The sequence below is a fragment of the Bacillus rossius genome, chromosome 1 (assembly GCF_032445375.1).
Source record: "Bacillus rossius redtenbacheri isolate Brsri chromosome 1, Brsri_v3, whole genome shotgun sequence".
Classification (NCBI taxonomy): domain Eukaryota; kingdom Metazoa; phylum Arthropoda; class Insecta; order Phasmatodea; family Bacillidae; genus Bacillus; species Bacillus rossius.
The window spans coordinates 244,378,545-244,399,427 of NC_086330.1; the positions used below are offsets into that span (position 1 = coordinate 244,378,545).

Here is a 20,883-nt window from a genome sequence, read left to right on the forward strand (position 1 = left end):
TAAAGTTATTCATAAAAACAAAACCCGTTCATGGAAAGTACGTTTATTTAAAAAAAAAAAAAAAAGATGGAGTATATAAGAGCACGCCAAACAATCTATATTAATAATTCATTAAACAAAACCTTTCTTCAACTTTAAATAGAAAAACCAAAACCAAAACTCTAACGCAAACGCAAGCCACTTGAATCTGACGTGAACTAACGTGTCGTAGTACACACTTGCCACGAAAGAATGCAGGTTATCAAATGTAGTTAACTCGGCACCTGACAGAGAGTGCGCGTTGCATCCAATTGACGAGATATCAATATTCGACTACGTGCGCGCGCTCTATAGGGGAAGCAACATAACCAAACATGAATGATGCACTGGCTACATTTTTATAAGTGGTACGCTGCGGCAACGCAGACAATCAGATAAAGGAAATATCGTTTAAAAACGTCTTTAAAAGAAAATTTACACGTCGGACAACTTCCTATTTTTCCGTTAATTAAATAAGTAAGTGGTAATGACCGAAATTAAATTTTAGATTTCTACTTTAAAATACATTGTTTTATACGGATAAGATACCTACACAAAGCGCTCCGCATCTACTAGTGGGACCAAAATCATGCAAGTTTACGCAAGAAGTTTTTTTATCCCAATTTTGACGGCCTTAAATATGAGTGTGACGGTTACGCGCGTCCGACGATTATGCGATAAAAATGGGTACTCAACATGCTGAAATAAATTTAAAAACAATCTCTAAATAACTTTCAACAAACAAGTTGATACAATTCTACAGTCATGGCATGACAAACACTTCATTAAGGCTAAGATCCTGAGTTTCTCGCGAGCGGGCAAAGACACGCGTAGTTATCTTTGTCCTCAACAGAGCGCATTAGCAGTACGGTTGAACGATGTAGCGACGCGCGGAAAAAGGAGGGGGGTGGGCAAGAGGACGCTGTTCTCAGAATTCTTATCGCCCAGCGGGGTGTCATGTTTACGACCGGTCTGGCAGAGGGGGGTGGGGAAGGGTGTACTCTTCCTCGGCTAGCATTAGATTTCCAATCCCTTTGCCTATCTGTCCCTTTCCCATACACCCATCCAAGACTACTCGATCCTCAACAAAGCGCAAGAGAATAAATATTACTATTTTTGGTACATTTCAGTTAGAAACCCGTACGTAACCGAGTGCAACCCAAGGTAATTATAATAAATATTAATTTGGTGCACTACACATATACGATATACAAATTGTATGTTTTACTGCGGTGATTATGTGGCCAAAACTATCAAGATTTGGTCTCTTTTCCAAGAACGCTCGTTCACAGCTAACCGCTACATTCAAATAAGTTGGCCAGTAATGTAGTTTTCCTGCCCCCGTGAAAAATATAATAATAATTTTTAACTGTGTACTACAAAGGTTTTGCGCTCCTACAAATTTTATTTCTTTACACATTTTGTCACAGGTGTGTGCGTATGTGTATTACACAAACAGTTGAACGTTGACCATCTAATAGCATGACGTTATGTTGCAAAGCGTTATTATTTGCTATATTTGATATCTCATTAGGACTGTATTTTTCTTTGCAACTATATATACAGGTGAACTTTTTGTACTATCGGAGAATATTTTGTAGCTGAATATCTGTCTTCAAAATATTGCAGGTTATTGCATTAATTTTAGTGTTTTAAATGTATTATGTTTTTAAGCATGTATACATGAGGCTAGAGCTAGAAAAATGTTTGGTTTTCGTTTTTAGCTGACCTGCAGCTTATGGCTTTTGATTACACTTCCTTTTTTTATATGTGATGTTTAAAAACGATGTTATTTGTAAATGTCCTGGCATTCGTACTTCTTGTAAAAAAACATAATCATATTTTCGAAAAATAAGCTATCATTTAGTAATTTATTATTGCAATATAAATACGTGTGTATGCCAGTCGCGTCTGGCGAAATGAGGAGCTCCTTCACGCTATCCCTACTGGTGACGTCAAGCATCACTGGTAGTTCGTCTTTTATGTATGAACTGGAAGTCAAAGAGGCTCGAAATAAACATCAGTTGTAACTAATAATAATAATTTAATTCTGAAAGGGCCACATACTCGAAGAATCGCCTTCTCTACGCAATCAAACGTGTTGGAAGTAAAATATCTAAGGAGTAGGCTACACGTCATAGGTTGTATAAGAATATTTCGGAGGGAGCTAACCAAAGGATATTTTATCAAGCATACAGATAAAGTGATATTTTAAGAGTAGTAATTTCCCCCCCCCCCCCCCCCCCCCCCCCCCCAACACCACCCACAAACTGACGGATTTATTGACACATCCGTACATAAAAAAACACTGCTCCAGAATCTGCACATGAATCGTCTTAGTGGGGAAAAGGTGTACATAAATTACGATCACTGACTGAGGTTATACAGAAGGTAATCAACCAGAGTAAGTGATTAGGAGCAAGGAATACTAATCCAATAAATATGCCATTGATATAATTTAATGATAATTTTTACTCACGTTTTAGAATTTGATATTGCTGAATAGCAAATTTACATTTTAAAATATTGTAACAATGAAAAATTGCGAACCAATAAATATTTTTTGCTGAGTGTATAATTTGATTATGTCTTAAGACAAATAGAAACTAGATATTATGAGTACAAAATATTTGTAAGTAATAAAAATTTACATAATAAAATATTTACATTAATACAAAATACAAATATTTTTCTTAGATATACAAGTATAACTTCAATTCATTTTCGGCCAACGAACATAAAGTTATGCTTTGGGCCCTGATAATAAATAATACCTACATAATTACATTTTCACTTTTCACCAAAAGTACATGAGGTACAAAAGTCAACAAACCTTAAAACACAATAAAAATATACCCGGTATACATTATATTTTAATACAAACACCAATACAATACTAATTTTAACTGAACATTTTTTGGAGGTATGCATAATTTTATTAAAATTAATCAGAAAGTAATGCAGTTACATGTTTACAACCTTGCGTACTTCACTTGCCTTTGACGAATCCGGATATGTTCAATGTTTAGCCAGCCGAAAAGGATGTTTGGATTTTATTTTTAAACACATGTGAAATTAGTCCTTTCTTTTAACACTTCATCGCTGTCACGTGAATTTAAGGCATCTTACATTATTATTGTACTTTTGTTTTGTAGTAACGATCGGTAGGCTAAATATATACATGTGTTTGTTGAAACTTCGTTTTAAACATCCATAAATTAATTTTGTCAATTTAGTTATTGATACCAGTAAAATACAAAATAAATTATATTTATTTTACGACCTCTTAAATTATTTAAATGATATATAAAATATGACCAATTTTTTTTCAAATGAAGACGTATTTTCAACTGGAAGTACGCGAGAATTACACAGATTCATTTACTTGCGTATTGCATAGCATACTTCACGTCCATTTCTGACAGCCTTGCGAAGTCACTTCCAAAGTATCTACAAGTATATTCTTCAGGCGAATTCTGACACGGCATTATAATCTTCCATTATATCTAGAAGACATGTTCTTACATTTGCTTGGAGTTTTCAATTATTTTTTTGAAATAATAAAGGCAATTTTAAAGTTTAACTCCATTTCAGAAACACTTACGCAATATATTTGGTGGTTCTCTGTAGTGGGTTGGAATTTTTATAGGCCAGTGTGTGAGCGAGTGAATTACTTTTTGCATATTCGAGCAATTCAAAACTTAGGCAATAAAGTTTAATTATAACAATTTCACGTAAGCTAGAAAGCTGAAAGGCTGGTAAAACATTAGAATTTTATTTCATATAATTCTAGATCAATTTCATCCAAGTATAACACACCCATTTAAACACATTTTATATACATAATAATTTTACTTCAGCAAGGTCTTCGGTTTCTTGTAACACAAATAAAATTACCTAAAAAAATTACTGGACATACTTACAAAAGTTTTTAGATTGTAATATTTGCCAAATAATTTAAATAAATCTAACTGAAAATGTAAGAACACAATATAAAGGTCTTTAAAATTGTATTTTGGAAAATTACCTGAATGTTTATTTGCTAAAACTCCTCATTTCACTTGTTCAAAAGTATTTACATGTATACATATGCGTGCGTGTATGCGCGCACTTGGAACTTATGTTTCTTTGATCATTTATAGTTGCAAATAATGTAGCGGAAGTTAAATTGAAAAATATATAATTCTTTCTGGCCAATATTTGTTTACAAACATAATTTTACATGACCCCAGAAGAAAAATTTAAAAAAATAATCGCCACTGCTTTGTAATTGTGTTTCTAACGAACTTGTGTAACTAACGAAAATGTGTAACTGCTCAAGGTTAGTGATACAATAAATGCTTGGGTAGTGAAAAATCTATTGTTAAAAACCAAAGGTAATTTTAAACGACTTTTAGTTAACCATTGTTCAACGACAGCATCGAGAGATTGGCCCTTATTTTTGTATCGTTATATACATAACTACGTAAATCATTACGGGAGGAAGTTGCCATAGGCGGCTGGTCCTTCAGTTACTATTTTTTTTTAAACATCTCTATAGAGTTGCAATAATAACTATTAATATTTTGATCATAACTCATTTATGTAACATTACACCCAGAGGTATAGCCCATTCTACCAGAGCTTAAGTCGAGGTACAAATATAATTAAAGAATCACAATTAAATAAATATAACTAAAGAAATATAATTAAATAAATTAATAGAAAATCATTGTCATTTTGCAAATAAATTTTTTTTACAATAATTGAAATATTCTAATAAAATCTTAAACATTATTTATTTGTCTTGAATGTACGATTCTTGAATAGAAGTATAAATAATAATTTAATAATTTAAATTGATTTTGGAAGTTATATTATTATATGAAACCATTTTGCTATTATTGTATTACACCGTGATTGCAGGATTCATTCATGTGTTAAGGTAAAGAGTCATATCAAAATACATAATGAAGTCACTAAGATAATATGTGAAATAATGTTGTAATAAAATGTAATGTGCGACGTTCACGTAGATGCCCGTAAACGAAACAGGTTAGATATTATAATCATATTTAGCACTTTAGTATTTCCAAAATAAGTTTTTTTTAAGACGCCCAACTATTATAATAAATCTCTATCTACTAAAACAATTCAGTAATTGTAGTTAGATGATTTTAAATAAAAAATATTCTATGAATAAATTTGTCACGACAAGTTAAGCATATTAATAATAATTTACATCACTGAAAAGCTGACAAATATATCTATAGAAATTGTCGACAAAGTGAGACGGTTTTCAATTCATTGATTACTATTGCTGATACTAGTGTTGTGTTTTGACCGTTTCGAAGCGATAATATTCCCGCATGAACTCCTGCAATATTAGAGCCATCTAGTGAGTAAACTCGGAACTAATTGGAGCTCTAGCGGCAAACTGTTGAACTCGTTCCTTTCATCAGCGGCAAGTGACAGTTAAATCACAGTATTTAATACTCAGATTATTTAAATTCTGTACGTTGTATTAAAAAAATTACTAGACAGAATTGTTCATTGTACCTCCTTTAAGTTGTGTGCAAAGTAACAGCCGTGTACCGTTAAAATATATACCTAATATTTAGTTTTGAAAATTTCAAAATTAAAATTAAATAAGAAAGCATTTTTTGAAAAAAAAATTTTATCGTCATATTTACAAAATTCAAAGTTTTATTTACAATTCTGTCTAGTATGTATTTTTTATCTACTACGATATTCATGGGAGAAATAATTTTCTTGGAGGCTGCAAAACTAAGGATCTTAGCCTTAACATACAGTCGTATGCTTCTCTTCTTCAAAAACAAATTATTTGAACACATGACCTTCCTTAGGTTTCAAGCTATATCTCCCCTTTCAGCAACAGCACATAAATTAACATTGATGAGGGGTGAGAGCAACCAAGGAGAAGGGACTCACCCTTGCAAGCAAGAAGGAAGGAAGGAAGAAGAAAAAAAATATCAGACTCCATATTGGAAACATATTTAAAATTAACCTCCTGGCCCCCCAGCTGCTTCACAAACCACACTACACAAAAACATTTGCTGCTTATTTAGGGCAATACAAAAAAAATTCACCTCAACTCTGGCCATCGTGAACACACAACTGCTTCTGCAGCTTCAAAACTCGACGACTAGTTTTCATTAGCGTATAGCGTTACATTTCATACCTTTAATATAGGATGTTGACACCCTGTCATTCAATCCAAAACAATCATTTACCATTACAAATGTGCGGCACTTTAATTTAAAACATTAAACTATTTCAAAATTCTATCATTTTCCCGAAAACATAACTCATAATAAATTTCGTTCAACACCTTCCCATGACACAACATTAAACAAACAAAACATTACCCAAGTGCAATGAAATTATCACAATGTAAAGCATTTCTTATAATAACATTTGGTACCAGTCTATTCAAAAGAATTTATACATATATTATTATGGTTACTTTTTCAAAACAGAAAAGCATTCCCATTAACAAAATCTTAATATAGTTATTATCTTCAAAATTTATGTGTACATCCATCCTTCTCTTTAAAAACCTTGTGAAAAATTTGATTATTCATCCTAAAAATTTGCTATTATAAATATTATATTACATTCCTATATTATAGTATAACATATCTTCAAGAAATACACAAAACATTATCAAAATGTACACCATTCAAATTATCAAAAAAAAAAAAATTCTGAAAAACATTATAAAATGGCAAAAATGCAACAAATTAAAAAACATCAAACACAACAAAACTATATTTGACTCCACCCTTCCATATAGCCAGTTGAACAAACAAGTCTACAGACACTGTTTCCAGAGGCTCTGTTGCAAACACACATTGCATCACCCCTTTACATTTACCATGCCTTTCTTCTGTCTGTGCCCATAACAAACAACTGTTTACAATTTTGGCGACAGTTCGGTACACATGTTTCCACACACAAAACCTCTGAACATATTGCACAGTTTTTCTCACTCCATAGTGTCCCGATTCCACATGAATCATTGTGCAAATTTCAGTTTGTAAACTTTTAGGTACACACAATCCACATGTGGGCAAATCACTGTTTATGTTTTGAAAAATATGTCCTTTTATTACTTCACTGCAATCTGCACAAAATTCCTTGATTACATTCTCAGCAAGCTCATTCTTAAGTTTGTCCCAGAATGCTTTCATCTCAGTCTCTACCTCTGTCATCTGTTTACACAAACTTCTGATCACATGTCCATTACTTCTTATTTTACTAAATTTTGTCTCCACATTGTCCAAACATTCCCTGTTTACCTTATCTCAGAACTTTTCACATTTATTCCCAATGTTTACGTGTTCATGTAAATCAAGCCCAAATAAATTCAACATTTTCTTTTGACACTATCATTTCCCTTTCACAAGTTTCTAAATTAGTTTTCTCCCTTTCCAGTTGTGATTCACAGCTCTCAACCCTTGATGCTCATGTGGAAATTTGATTGTTTACATTAACATTAGTGATGGGATTTTCGATACTTCGATACCTTGATACCTTCGATACTTGACGGTATCGCAAAGTATCGAGTATCAAAACTGTAAGTTCGATACATTTTTTCGATACCGGAATGCTTGTTCATTTTTAATGAATTAAGTTTTGAGTCGCCATCGTACAAAATAGAACTACAGTAGAACTCGATAATACATTCCCGTTTCATACATTTTCCCATGTCATACGCAGATTAATTTTGGTCCCGCCGAAAGTACTATATTTACAATGGTTTACTTTCCCGGAACATACACTTATAAAATCATTAATTTTCCGTTTCATACGTTTTGACGAAGCGGAAAAGTCCTAAAATTCACTAATTGTTTTGTTATATATATTCCTCCTGATAAATTACGTTATAATTAATGCTTTCATTTTGAAAAACGTTCATTGTTTACCTTTGCAAGCTTAAGAAAATAACTTTATGGCACCATAGATATGGTTAGTATCAAGTAGACTGTGCACTTCGCTAGTGGCATCTATGGCCAGCACGAAGCGAGACTAGTGGCGCAAACTAGCAATGATTATGAAAATGGTGACCGCGTTTAACCAAGGCACGGATCTCATATTTTGTGCATTCATTAATCTTTGATCTGAATATACCAGTTTGTTATTGTTTTCTTACGATCGGATTGTTTTGTTTTTTACATTTCTCAAGTTAAAATTTTATTGAAAATTGTTCTGTTGCATAAAGTTGTTTGTAAAATGAAACAAACAAGCAAAAATTTCTGATTTTCTTTTTACAATAGCCTAATTTTTTATTTCTAATTTAGGCTTGGTGACTTTTCCCCCCCTCCAAGAAAGGACTTCAAACATTTTGTAAGGCCACTGTTTCTCATGTCAGCTTTACTTGATTATGAACTGTATTTTACATTTCTGGTGGTTTTATTATATTTCTATATAATGATGAATTCATATCTTTCATTAATGTAATGCAATTATTTACACATTGTGTATTTAAGTTTAACCTGATATTGTGCTGGTTTGATAGATTGAATTGATATAGTTTAAAACTAATTTATGTTATTTGTAATAATTGTTACTTGATGGGAAAATATTTTTCCCTGGAATATCGAAAGTATCGAAGTATCGAAAGTATCGAACTGAAAAAACAATACAGAATCGAGTATCGAAATTGTGGTATCGTCCCACCTCTAATGAACATGTATATTTTTAATTTGAGTTCTCACTTTTAACAAATCCCGTCAGATTTCCTGTTGCATGCACTCCATTTTGTGTTGCCCCTGTGCAATTTGATTTCCTAAATCTCTTTTCAGTTCTGCTTGACCTTGTGACAGTTGTTGTATTGTTGCAATTATCATTTGCAACATCTGTTCGGACCCCCCTTTAACCTCACTTTGAATAAGTCCTGCAGGATGTTCCATGCTAATAGACATTTCCTGGGGACCTGGAAAATCCTGGTTTATAAATTATTGTGTTTAAATTTTGTAGGTTTTTCACTTCACTGAAATAAAATAAAATGAAATCTACCTAACCGTGTTACAAAAAAATAAGTTTCAAAATTACAATCTTAGTTGACTTGCTGTGTTTGGTGCTCTGTCCCACGTAGTCCCGCGATGCGACGATCTCCACGTTCTGCGATGTGACGACGATCTCGAAGTACTATGTAGTTCCCGCGATGTGACGATCTCGAAGTTGTGCATGTGACGATCTCGAAGTTCTGTGTTCTGGACACCCCTGGGTCTTGCAGCTTCGGTCTCTCGTGATATTTACGACACGTAGACAAAGCACTAGTTGACATAGTCTGGGTGTAAACAGCACAGCTGATGATTGATGGATGTGTACATACTTTGAAATTCTTGACATATTTTGAAAAATGAAAAAAAAAAAAAAAATAGTTTTTCTTGAAAATTTAGCAAATCAGGGTGTGTAGAAGTCCGTGCCAGCCACACGTTGGGCCGCCAAATGTCACCACTCACTACCTCCGGCTAGCTCAATTTGGTGATGAGTGGAACATACAGGTTGCAGGTCACGAAGAAAGAAGAAATTTATACACAAAGTTCGATGTATTACCTGTTTTATTTATTCATGTAAAAATTACACTATATTCCGTACAACAGAGCACACAAAAAAAAATTAAACTGTACGTTCCGAAAAGAATAAACCACAAGCCATCGCCCTTCCACGGCCTGCTCGGCCCGCCGCCCGAACAACGACCGCTCGGTCCGGTGCTCGGACAATGACTGAATTTTACAGCCTTCCTTCCGTTTGTGCGGCCAGTGTTCTGGGCTCGCTGACGTAATTTTCAGCCAATCACAGCGCATGGCAACAGAAGCTTCCACGAAATGCTTACTTCTTTTCCCACGACAGCAATTTTTTCTCTCATACTCCCGTGACCATGACTCACACGCTTAGCGTGTGAAACAAAGCCTCTGTCATGGAAATAACGAAGGAAAATCACTTCAGCATGCCTTCCCACACAAAGAAGCCAGCAAAAAAATTGAAATATAAATATACTTAAAATATAAATTTATGAATTTTAAAAATAAAAACAATAAATCTGGAAAATTTCGTTCACAATAACTTCGCAAAAGAAAAAAAAAACATTACATCATTTGAAAACCTAACCTGAAATATGACAAAAAATTTATAACAAACAATTATTGCTGAATTGCATGAGGAAGGCTGTAATCTGGGTTGTTACAATGTGCTCCCTACAACATTTAGTATTTAGCATTTAGTCAGTCTGCGTACCTCATTGAAGTAGTCATGCTTCATTAATAATACTTCATAATATTTTCTATCTTTTTAATTTTGGAAACGTCCGCGACAATTGTGTGTTTGCGAGCTCCGCACCCTGGCTGATGCTAGAAGCCATCTCCCTGTATGGTGAGTTTTTTTGACAAACTTTATTTCCCCAATCATCTTTGTTAGTAGGCATTTTCTGCCTATTTTTGCTAACTGTCTGTGATCATGTTCTGATAATTTTTGATTCGGACCTTTTCACAGACAGGGTCCAAGGGCAGGATGCGGACCTAAGAACACCACCCTCAAGTCCTTCCTCCAGCATTCAGAATGACTAAGGTGCCCTGACGCCTCGTTAGCAGCTCAACTTCAGCCAGCATTCACTTGCATTTTGGGGTTTTAATGGGTTAAAGACCTGAAAAAATAGTAAATACTCTAATGCTAATATCACCACTTTTTTCATCTAACTTATTTAATCCTTTTTTGATTGTAAATCTGTTTTGATATTATTTTAATTAATTTAGTAGGACTTCAAACTAGCAAATATAAGTTTCAGTATTCAAAAAACTTTAAAAATCAGTGAAATTTACACAATTCTTCCACAGGTGGTTAGTATGGTTGCCATTTTTGTTTCAGTTCACCATCCTTGTTTTAATTGTAAATTGTAACATGTTCAACCACACTTTCAGATACACCATGCACATAGCACACCAACCTGCTATGAAATTCCCAGTTAAAAAATAAAAGCTTTGGCAGTTTACTCAAACTACAGTCTGAAAGGTGACACTGGAGATCACTCTTTAGGTCTAAATGACAAATGTACTGATTGCAGGAATCGCGCAGAAGCGCCCAGCACAGTTGCTGACCAACTCCAGTCTTTCTTCAACAACAGAAGGCAAATGGGCGAGGAAAACCGCTGATAGTGAGGAGGTAAATTAAACTTTTTTTGGTTTTAGACTATTATGGATCAAAATATTAATATCATTTTATATGTTTTATGCTTTTTAAAAATTATGTTTTAAAAAATTAATTTTTATAAAAGCTTGGTATAAAGTAGCTTATGAGTGAAGTTTCTTAATTCATTGCAGTGTAAACATATGGGTGTAAAGTAAGAACACTGTGAATGTGTTAATTGTAGTTATGAGCGAACATTTGAATTTTCGAATATTGAAACGAATAGTTTATAATTTGTATTCAATTTGAATACTAACATTTTGAAAAAAACAAATATTCATTCGTTGACGAGTAGAGCTGTGCAAAATCTCGAAAATCAGGGAAAAAGTTCTGGGTCGTAGAGTTTTTTCTTGTCATGCGGGTACAAAATTTCCACAGAATTTTCTAATTTTTTAGGACTACATCCGCCCACGTAAATATTGAAAAGACTAATACAGTAAAGCTGTATTTAATACAGTAATTTGGAACGATTACTAACTTCCACATTATCTGCTAACATATTCTATAGAGAAGAGAGTTCATCAGGTCATTAAAAATAGATTAAAAGTATCAGCTTATTGATAAAGGATAAAAGGTGTCCCTAAAAATCACATAACCAGGGTGGTAGAAGTTGACAGTTTTCAGAAAATCAGAAAGTAGAAACATGGCATGCCGACTCTGTGATAAGTTTCGTTCAGTAGTGATATAAAAAAACATATATATCTAGTGGAAAACATTTGGCCACATACAGCAAAGTCTCCTAAAGCCTAACAAGCTATGACAACATTTTTCTGGTGGATAATACAAAGTGAACGACTGGATACAGGCCCACACTCACACTCCTAGCATAGTGACAACTCAGGCAATTATCTTGTCCCATGTGGTCCAAAAAAAAATCACACTAGGAGGGGGAAAAAAAGTCTACCTCTTTTACCCAAGCGCACACACTGGGTGGCAAGTCAATACTTGCCTGCACCAGCTAGCAACATTCTGACTTGTAGAAGAGACTCTACTCCCCTAATGTACAGCAGCTTAGGTTTCTTCACAAAAATTAAAATTAGTTGTTATGATGTGATGTGACAGACAGTTTTATTTAAATATAAATAATCAAAAAATTGAAAACCTTTAAATTTTGAAGGCTTAAAAAATTTCTGATTTTACATATATTGTATTACTAAGTGAATATGAATGTTATGTTGTAATGTGATGTGATAAAATAAAACAACAATATTTTCATGGGGTTCCAATCATCTCATTGTTATTATTTTAATTAAATATTTGTATTAGAGAATAATTTCTTATTCGTATTTGAATTCTATTCGAACAAAAAAACTGATATTCACACAGGCATTGTTGATTGCATTAATGCCTACTGTGTGTATGCATGTTTTTGTGTGTTTGAGCATACCAATTTACACAGTCACAGAATGTGTCTGAAGATGGAGGGAATACTGGTCAACAAAGAGATGTGCTACAAAAAGAACCCTCTTTGGCAGGTTTTAGTGAAGAGGGAGGGAGGCTGGGGGCAGGTGCCAGTGTCATTGTTTTGCTGTCAGGTAACTTAGGAGCCTACAGTCAAACCTCTCTGAAACGACTCCTCACGCTTCCCAGGAATAGGGTGGTAATAGAAGGGGGGTCGTAATAGATGTTTTCCGAAATTTTCAGTTCATTTCAAACCCCCCCCCCCCCCTCCCCCTCCTTCCAAACCACTACTCGCTAAGAAACCAGCCATACAATGGTAGGATGCTGTCACTCACAATGCTAGACGGCTTTGCTTTAAACCTACTTCAACCTTCATGACAAGTCCGTCGCCCTACAGGCCACATCTAAAGAAAATATGTCAAAAGACAGTTTATTTTTACTGGTTAGTTTTTAGTTTACATGTACGTTTACTGCTTGCCGTAGTTAAATACACTAGAACCCAGATGTCACGAACCCCAGATTTAACGAAGTAGTGATTATACGAATACATTCTCGGGAACCGTCAAAAAATTGGACATTTTGACCAAAATGTGAAAATCGGAAAAAAAAAAAAAAAAACGAAATGAAAGATCATTAAAATCTGTTAATTTTAACACACAGCGTATTTTTCTGTCGGCTTTAATACTTCCAATAATGTTCATGCAAGAATAACAAAAAAATAATGGGACATTTCCTTTAAAAATATGGCAGCGGTAGGTTCTGCAACGCGAGTGGGCGCACACGAAGCTCGCCCGGCTGGCTGGCGGCAGCAGCTTCATGACACATAAGCTCACCCCTCCCTCCCCTAGGTAACATTCTTCAAGGCTAGCTCATCCCTCCCAGACACACAAACCATCTAGTGTCCTCCCTTATAACACCCCAACTTCGCTTCCTTTGAAAAACCTTCAATGAGAAAATGCTCATGTCACCCTCCCTTCTCCCATAAAATTGGGCTATTATGAATGGGGTACTAAAGCGGTGAGGGAGGGGTCAAAATATGTCACTTTTCACACCAAGTTCGAGTTCAGTCATCTCTGGCAAGGAATTTACAAGCTTTCAAACTTAAATATAAAAGTATTATAATAGCAAGGGTCCTATGAAAAGGAATATACCGAATAAAATCAATCTGCTGTCACCAAACAAAGCATAAAACGGCCCAATGCGTGGTCGTTTCGTTATTGCTCGCGCGAGAGGCGAGACGTGGAATGTTAGATGAAAGATAAATGTGGGGGAGACAGATGGCAGCCAGTGTGTTTCCTGCGTGGGGAATAAGTGGCGTAGCCTTTTTTTTTTATGCTGGGTGAAGCGACCTTTTTCTATCAACCCAGGAGAAAAGATAATTGCTTGAGCTGTCAAAATAAACATCGCTGCGGCAGTTAAAACAAGTCGAGGCGAGCGTGCATCCAGTCGGTCGCTGTGTATTGTCAACCGATAGTAATCAAAATCATGAGAAATCCAGCAGGTAGCTCTGCCTTAACTGCGTACCACACTAGACACTCACAAAAAGCTAAACGTAAACACGTTGCCACAAAAACCTTTATCTTCACACTGCCGGCAAAGGGACGTGGAATGGGGGTTGTTAAGCGCTGACAGCGGTTGACAGGAAGTGGTATCGATTTTTAGATATGCGCTGCCTATGGCAGTACAGCACTCGGCAAGAGAAACGCAGTAACACGCTACTCACCACAAGAAACTTATTTTCTGTCCGATTTTCTTCGGATTTTCAGCAATTTTTCCACGGTTCCTCGAAATCGGGTTGTAATAGAGAGGTGGTCGCAATAAATGGGGTCGCAACAAAAAGGTTTTACTGTTTTATGAATAACATGCACTCTTATGGCAAAAACATATTTGATTAGCGCTGTTATGATTAGCGCTCTATTTTTCTGGAACGAATTAAAGCGTTACTTCGAGGGGCTTGTGTATACGGATGTAATAGCTCAGATTCTGCCCTCCCTACAATAATGCAATCCAGGAATACTAGGTATGCATACCTGCCAACCTTTCCGATTTTTCCGGAAGTCTTCCGAATTATAACTGCTCTTTACGATTTTCCGAAACTGTCTGAATTCTTCCTATTTTTTTAATTAAAATAGCTTTGCGGTAAAAAAAAAAGTCGGTGTCTTCCAAATTGATTCAACATTCATGTCGATCAATGTATCGCATTTTGTGCTCATGACTATCGATTGTTTTTTTCTCGATTACACAGTTCTACGTCGTCACTTGTTTGTTAGACAGTTAGTTAAGATAGATGATTTTGATTTATAATTTACGAGCTGCTATTTTGTATTAAAATTAGAATTTCAAATACTTTTAAACTGGCAAAATATGCTGTGGTCAACGAGTGCAACGTTACACAACTGTTTACGAATTTGTTTACTTTGTTACGGGCTATTGCCGTTGCCTCGTTTAGGCGTTTGTGACAGGTTATGAAGCACAAACTGTCTGCATGATGTTTTCAAAGATGAGTACGAAAAACAATATTATTAACAGACATTCCGTGAAACGTATAGTGGAGAGTTTTCATGCATTTTAAATTCTGACAAAGGGGAAAGGTTTGGCTTTTGTAAGATATGCAGATGCGACATCAACATATCGCATGGTGGTAAAAGTGACATCAGCGTGCACATCAAAAGTGCGAAGCATTTATCCAACGTAAAATGCCAAGAAGCTAATCACAAACTTTCAAGGTTCTTTGTTAAATCTGGGTTGCAGATCTAGACGTTACGCGAGCTGAGTGTTTATTTACTTCGTTTTTGATAGAGCATAACATTTCTCTAGCGGCTGCAGATCATGCAGGTGCGCTTGTCAAAAAAATGTTCCCAGACTCGGAAATTGCCAAGAAATATGGATGTGGGCCAGGGGCGAATATTCTACGTAAGCATTGTAAGCAGTGCTTACAGTTTGAAAATGTCCTAATTATGTGGTAATGCATTCTGAAGTGGCATCTATCAATGATAAACACTTGAATAGCTAACACACAGTCTTTTATCATACCACCGCATTGACGACTCGCTGTTTGTAATTGTTAGACAGTGGACACCCCTCCCTAACCGCACATCATCCCTACAAGCTGGCTGAAGCCGGCCGAGCTGCCTACTCGCCCTCTCCCTTCTGCGGCAGCGCAAACAATGGCTAGTTTCCCCATCGTGGACACCCCTCTGTAAGCACTTCTCTTGAATACAGGCAGCTGTGAGCTCTTATTGGCCAGACTGTCACCCCCTCCCACGAATGTGAGTGCCAGAGGGAGGGCGGAGGTTCGCTCAGCTGGGCATCCCGTTACCATCCGCCTGTAAGTTGACAACCCAGCCGTACACGCTGTAAGCAGATAGCTTCCTGTTTGCAGCCACTATCAGCCGACTGGAAATTCAGACACCGCTTGTCGAAGCGGGGGAAGGGGAAACACTCTTCTACGACGATCTTAGCGCCATGATTGGCCTGTCAACAGCTTTCTTGTTTTAATCATGTAACGTACAGCGATTATCAATAATTGAAACATGTTAAAGTGCGAGATATTATAAATGCATCAGGAACAAGGTTTAGAAATTTTTTTATTTTATGTGGTGTTAAAAATGCATTGAAAGGGTAGAACAATTTCAGCAATATCTTGAGAAACTACGTGACAGTTTCGATGATTTCTGGTGCAAAATTGAGGATAATTTGGTAGCTTGACAGATGATAGTCAGCCCAAAAAAAGAAGGGATAGATAACATTTCGGATGACAAGAATACTTGTTACAGACGATTATATTTTGAAATCATAGACACAATTAAAGAAAAAATAAGTCAAATATTTGGTGATATTGGCAGTCTCTTCATTGGTTTGCTCAATTTCATTGAGTTTTCTGTTTATTCACGATCATTTCCCGAAAAACTATTCCAGTCCTTAAAATTTTCTTATGGACAATTCTTCTATTTTGCCAGACTGAGAAGCGAATTTTCCGTGGTTTATTCTTCAAAAGAATTTCACAAGGACAGCGTGGCCGAGTTACATAAATATTTGTACTTGAATGATTTGCACGAAACTCTTCCCGAAGCATAGAAACTAGTGATGGTTCGAATCCCATTTTTCTCGAATCCGAATCTCGAATCCGAATGCCAAACAGTACCTCAAATCCACCCATCGAATCCGAATCCAGTTCTCAAGGGTTAATTATAAAATAATTTGTAAGTTAAAAGAAAAAATTAAACATTATGCAGAATTATTTAACACTTTAAATTTTTATTTAAAAAAACAAGGATTTTGACATGGTCTGGATCAAGACGATTCCGTTTTTGGTCACATATGTTTCCTGCAGTGCTGAACAAACGTTCAGGGAACACTGTCGCAGGTGGTGAACACAAATATTTTTTGGACAGTTTATGTAGCCTGGGTGAACACGCAGACTGAGTTTTCCAGTATTCGAGAATGTTTATTTCTGGGTTAACTGTAGGATCACGTAAGAATCTGGTCACTTCATCAATTGCTGTAGAATCCGACTTGGTGGATTTAAGGCATTCAGGCATTATCTGTGAGTACAGTGATTCATGTATCCACGGAAATCGGAAAACGAAATTCAACATCCGACGGAACAATATTTTGTAGTTACCAACTTGACATTTGTTTAAAGTCCCAAATGAAGGTAAACGCTTTCCTGAAATATTTAATGGAAACTGAAAGGCGCCACCTTGGCTTCAATGGTTTTAGGCCATAAGAAATATTGTCGTGCGTCTTTTAAAATTAAGCCTCACTAAAGCATAGTGATTAATATGCCCGAAGTTAAAAGTGACGGGGTGTTTTCTCTAGTTTACCCATTCAAATTTTTTATATTAATATTAGTTATTTTTTATGTTGCTCAAAATGATTGGCTAACAAATTCGTTGGTTGGCCATCATGGAAATCTCAGATAATACATATTTTAACGTTGGTAGTCTACACAAACCAAACTTGGTCCTAAAAAAATTCATAAATAGAACGTGTATCAGAATATTTAAAATTGAATTGCGATTAAAATAATAATTGTATAATGTATTAATTTTTGTCATTCATTATTTCATTGTTATTACTACATGTGCGACCGTAACTTGTGATGAAAGTCGGCATTATTGTTGTATTACTAAGTAACAGATTTCTCAGTAAAGTTATTAAAAAAAAAAAAAAACAAGATTCATATTTAGTCTAGATCCTAAATGTGCTTTATTTTATTTTTTAGCATATTCTGAGAATACATATGTGATTTATGCCTTATTTAATGCCAATGTAGCGACAATGCATCCATGTTCATGAATATAAAGTAAGTTTCCCAACTCAGTACAAGCTTCATAATTTTTTTTATATAATAACGAATTAAAAGTACAATACAGTAGAACCTCGTTAATCCGTGATGCGCTAATTCGGGAATCGGATAATCCGGGACGATTTAAAAGAGAAGAAAAAAAAGAAGTAAAAATTGTCAGCGCTTAAAATTAACGTCACAGGGGCCGGCGGCCGGCAAACACTACAAGCCATCGCGTGGGCCGCCAAACTCTGCAACGCTGTTTGTACCGACCCTTTGTGTCGCCCCCCCCCCCCCCCCCCCTTCCTTTGAGCTGTCACATTTGTCACTCTTTAAACTTGAGGGGGATGTCCTGACTTCTGCTTCCCGTCTCCCTTTGTTTGTTTCCACCCGCCAACGCACGGCAGGCGCCTGGGGAGTGACGTGTCTGGCTGGCATTCGGTTGTACGAGGGTGAAGGGGGGGGGGGGGGTGCAAGGTCAGCACGATCTTATCTTTCTCTCTTCGGCTGTTGTAAATGACCGTGAACTAATGGCTAGGCAGTGCTGTATTTTTTTAAGCCGAGACACTAATTCGAAGACGGCCGGCCCTTACCGTGAACGGCCTTAACCCAGCTGCACGCCGGTGTCTGAGAAGCTTAACAAGACCTTCCGGGCTTTTAATCTCTATTCCGTGAAATTCGGTAATCCGTGATTATCTCGGTCCTGACCATCACGTATTAACGAGGTTCTACTGTACCTCAATAGGATGTGTTCCAAGGAAAACGTAAACAGGCCAAGTAAATTGTAAGCATTTAAGTTTTTAAAGTACTACATTTACATCAATATTTTTCCTCGAATCCCGAATCTTTTCCCTCGAATTTCAAATCTTTCGAATACTAGAGATTCGGTGAGATTCGAGGATTCGACGATTCGACCGGCCCATCTCTAATAGAAACTTATTTGTTTGGTGTTGACGATTCCGACCACTAGTTCATCTGCAGAAAGATCCTTCTGTCCTGAAGAGAATAAAATTTACAGGTATTTCCATAACTCTCAAGGGCAATCGCGGGTCTCAGCATTGTCTTTGTTATCAATTGAAAAAAAAAAAAAAAAAAGGTATTGCAAGACCTAAAAAAAAATAATACCTTTACGACGATGTGATCAACATGTTTGCGAAGCAGGGCCGTCGAAATCAGCTTATGTATAAGTAGTGACTGAACACTTGGGTTACGTTTGGTATTTTTAGAACTAAAAACATTAGTACACAGCTTTCCTTTCATGACACAGAGAATTAAGTTCATGAGCGTCGTCCATCTTGGCGGAGCGAGTCACCACCAGTACCAGGCTCATCAAATCTGCTGGTGAGTTTACATCTACTTAGGCAGGGACTTACATCCACTCGTGATAAATTATTAAATAAACATTATAAACATTTTACTAAAACAAAATTCTCTATTCCTTAGGCATGTTAGTTTTCTGAACTGTCTCCTAGTAGTAAGTTCGTAATGATTTAGTAATTTAAGTTAAAATGGTTTAATGCATTGCTTACACATGCAATCAACCCACGCCTCGCAACTGATGTGGGCGTACCAAAACTTCTGCTATTATGAAAGAGATGGCTTCGGATGCAAAATCCGGAGTACTGCAGTACCTATTTAAAAAGTGGGCCATTTTCAGTCGCAACTGATGGTAGCAACGATACTAGTTTTAAGTTGTATCCTATTGTATTTACGTTTTATGATGCACAGAATAAAATTGTAAATGTTGTTCTTCCATTCCTGTTCTGGAAGGTGACTGCACCGGACCGAATATTGGTAATTTAGTGCTTTCCCTATTTGAATGTAATGGTATTCCCATTAAACACTGCATTTCATTTTGCTCAGACAATGCAGCTGTTATGATAGGGCATAAAAATGGTGTCGCAGAAGTGTTGAAGAAAAAACACCCTGGGCTTATTGAGATTGGCTGTGTTTGTCATCTAATAACTTAGCTGGAGAAAAAGCTGCATCTTCTCTGCCAGTAAAAGTCGATGACATTCTTGTAGACATTTTTTTTTATTATTTGGAGAAGAGTTCCAAGAGAAAAGAAAGGTTACACAAGTTTCAAGATCTGCACGATACAGAAGCCAAGGAAATTCTGAAACATGTGTGTTCAAGATGGCTTTCTCTTAGAAGAAGTTTGTTGAGGGTTTTTGAGCAATGGCAACCATTACTTAGCTTTGTTAAGGCAGAGGTATTAAATCAGAAACAATCTGTGTGTCTAACCTCTTAAAAAATTCCTAAGCTTCAACAGTCATCCTGTGCAAGCTCGAGTGGAGCCCATCAAGGCCTAGATAAAGAGACAGAGAAGAAAAGGAAACCAAGTTCTGTTTCCTTTACCAGCCATAAAAAAGTTGCTTCACCTTCGGCAAAAAATGATGTTCCTATTCTGAAGAATGAAAGTCCTTTTATGAATCGTGAAGAAAAACTATTTATGTTTCTTTCTTCTGATCTCAAAAAAGCACTGTGTGCATTTCTCAAGTGTTGTACCATCATTTGAAAAACTGAATGTCATTCTTCAATCATCACCACCTCATATTCACATTTTAAGGGAACTGTTGTTTGATTTTTTAAGAGAATTTATTTCAAACTTTGTAAAACCAAGAACTGTAAATTGTTGCTCATTACTTGAACTTGACTACCATAGTGTCCAGAATCAAAAATATGACTTGGATTTAGTTATTGGATGTCAAGCATCTAGAATTGCACGAACACTTGATGAAAAGGAAAAACAGTTTTTTTTTTGAAGCTGTTAGGAACTACTTTGTTACAGCTTGTGACTACATTGTTAATAAATTCCCCATCAGAAATGCAGTGTTGAAGAATGCAGAAGTGGCAAGAATGAAAAATATTCAGGATTCCAGCTTTTCATCCGTTCACTATTTTGTGGATTTGTTTCCTTTTATTCTTCCTGTTCAAGAAGGCGAATCAAGAGATGAAGCTATGGATAAAGTGACAAAACAATT

At 35.9% G+C, this 20,883-nt stretch overlaps 1 protein-coding gene across 5 annotated transcripts in view; it reads left to right on the plus strand.

The window, feature by feature from the left end:
• Positions 1–20,883, plus strand: part of LOC134527432 (KAT8 regulatory NSL complex subunit 3) — a 265,999-nt gene that overhangs the window by 159,323 nt on the left and 85,793 nt on the right. For all 5 annotated transcript variants that reach the window (XM_063360109.1, XM_063360112.1, XM_063360110.1 and 2 more), the window contains exon 14: positions 11,087–11,184. In XM_063360109.1, coding sequence (XP_063216179.1) covers positions 11,087–11,184 — 98 coding nt within the window. The remainder of the gene's footprint in view (positions 1–11,086; positions 11,185–20,883) is intronic.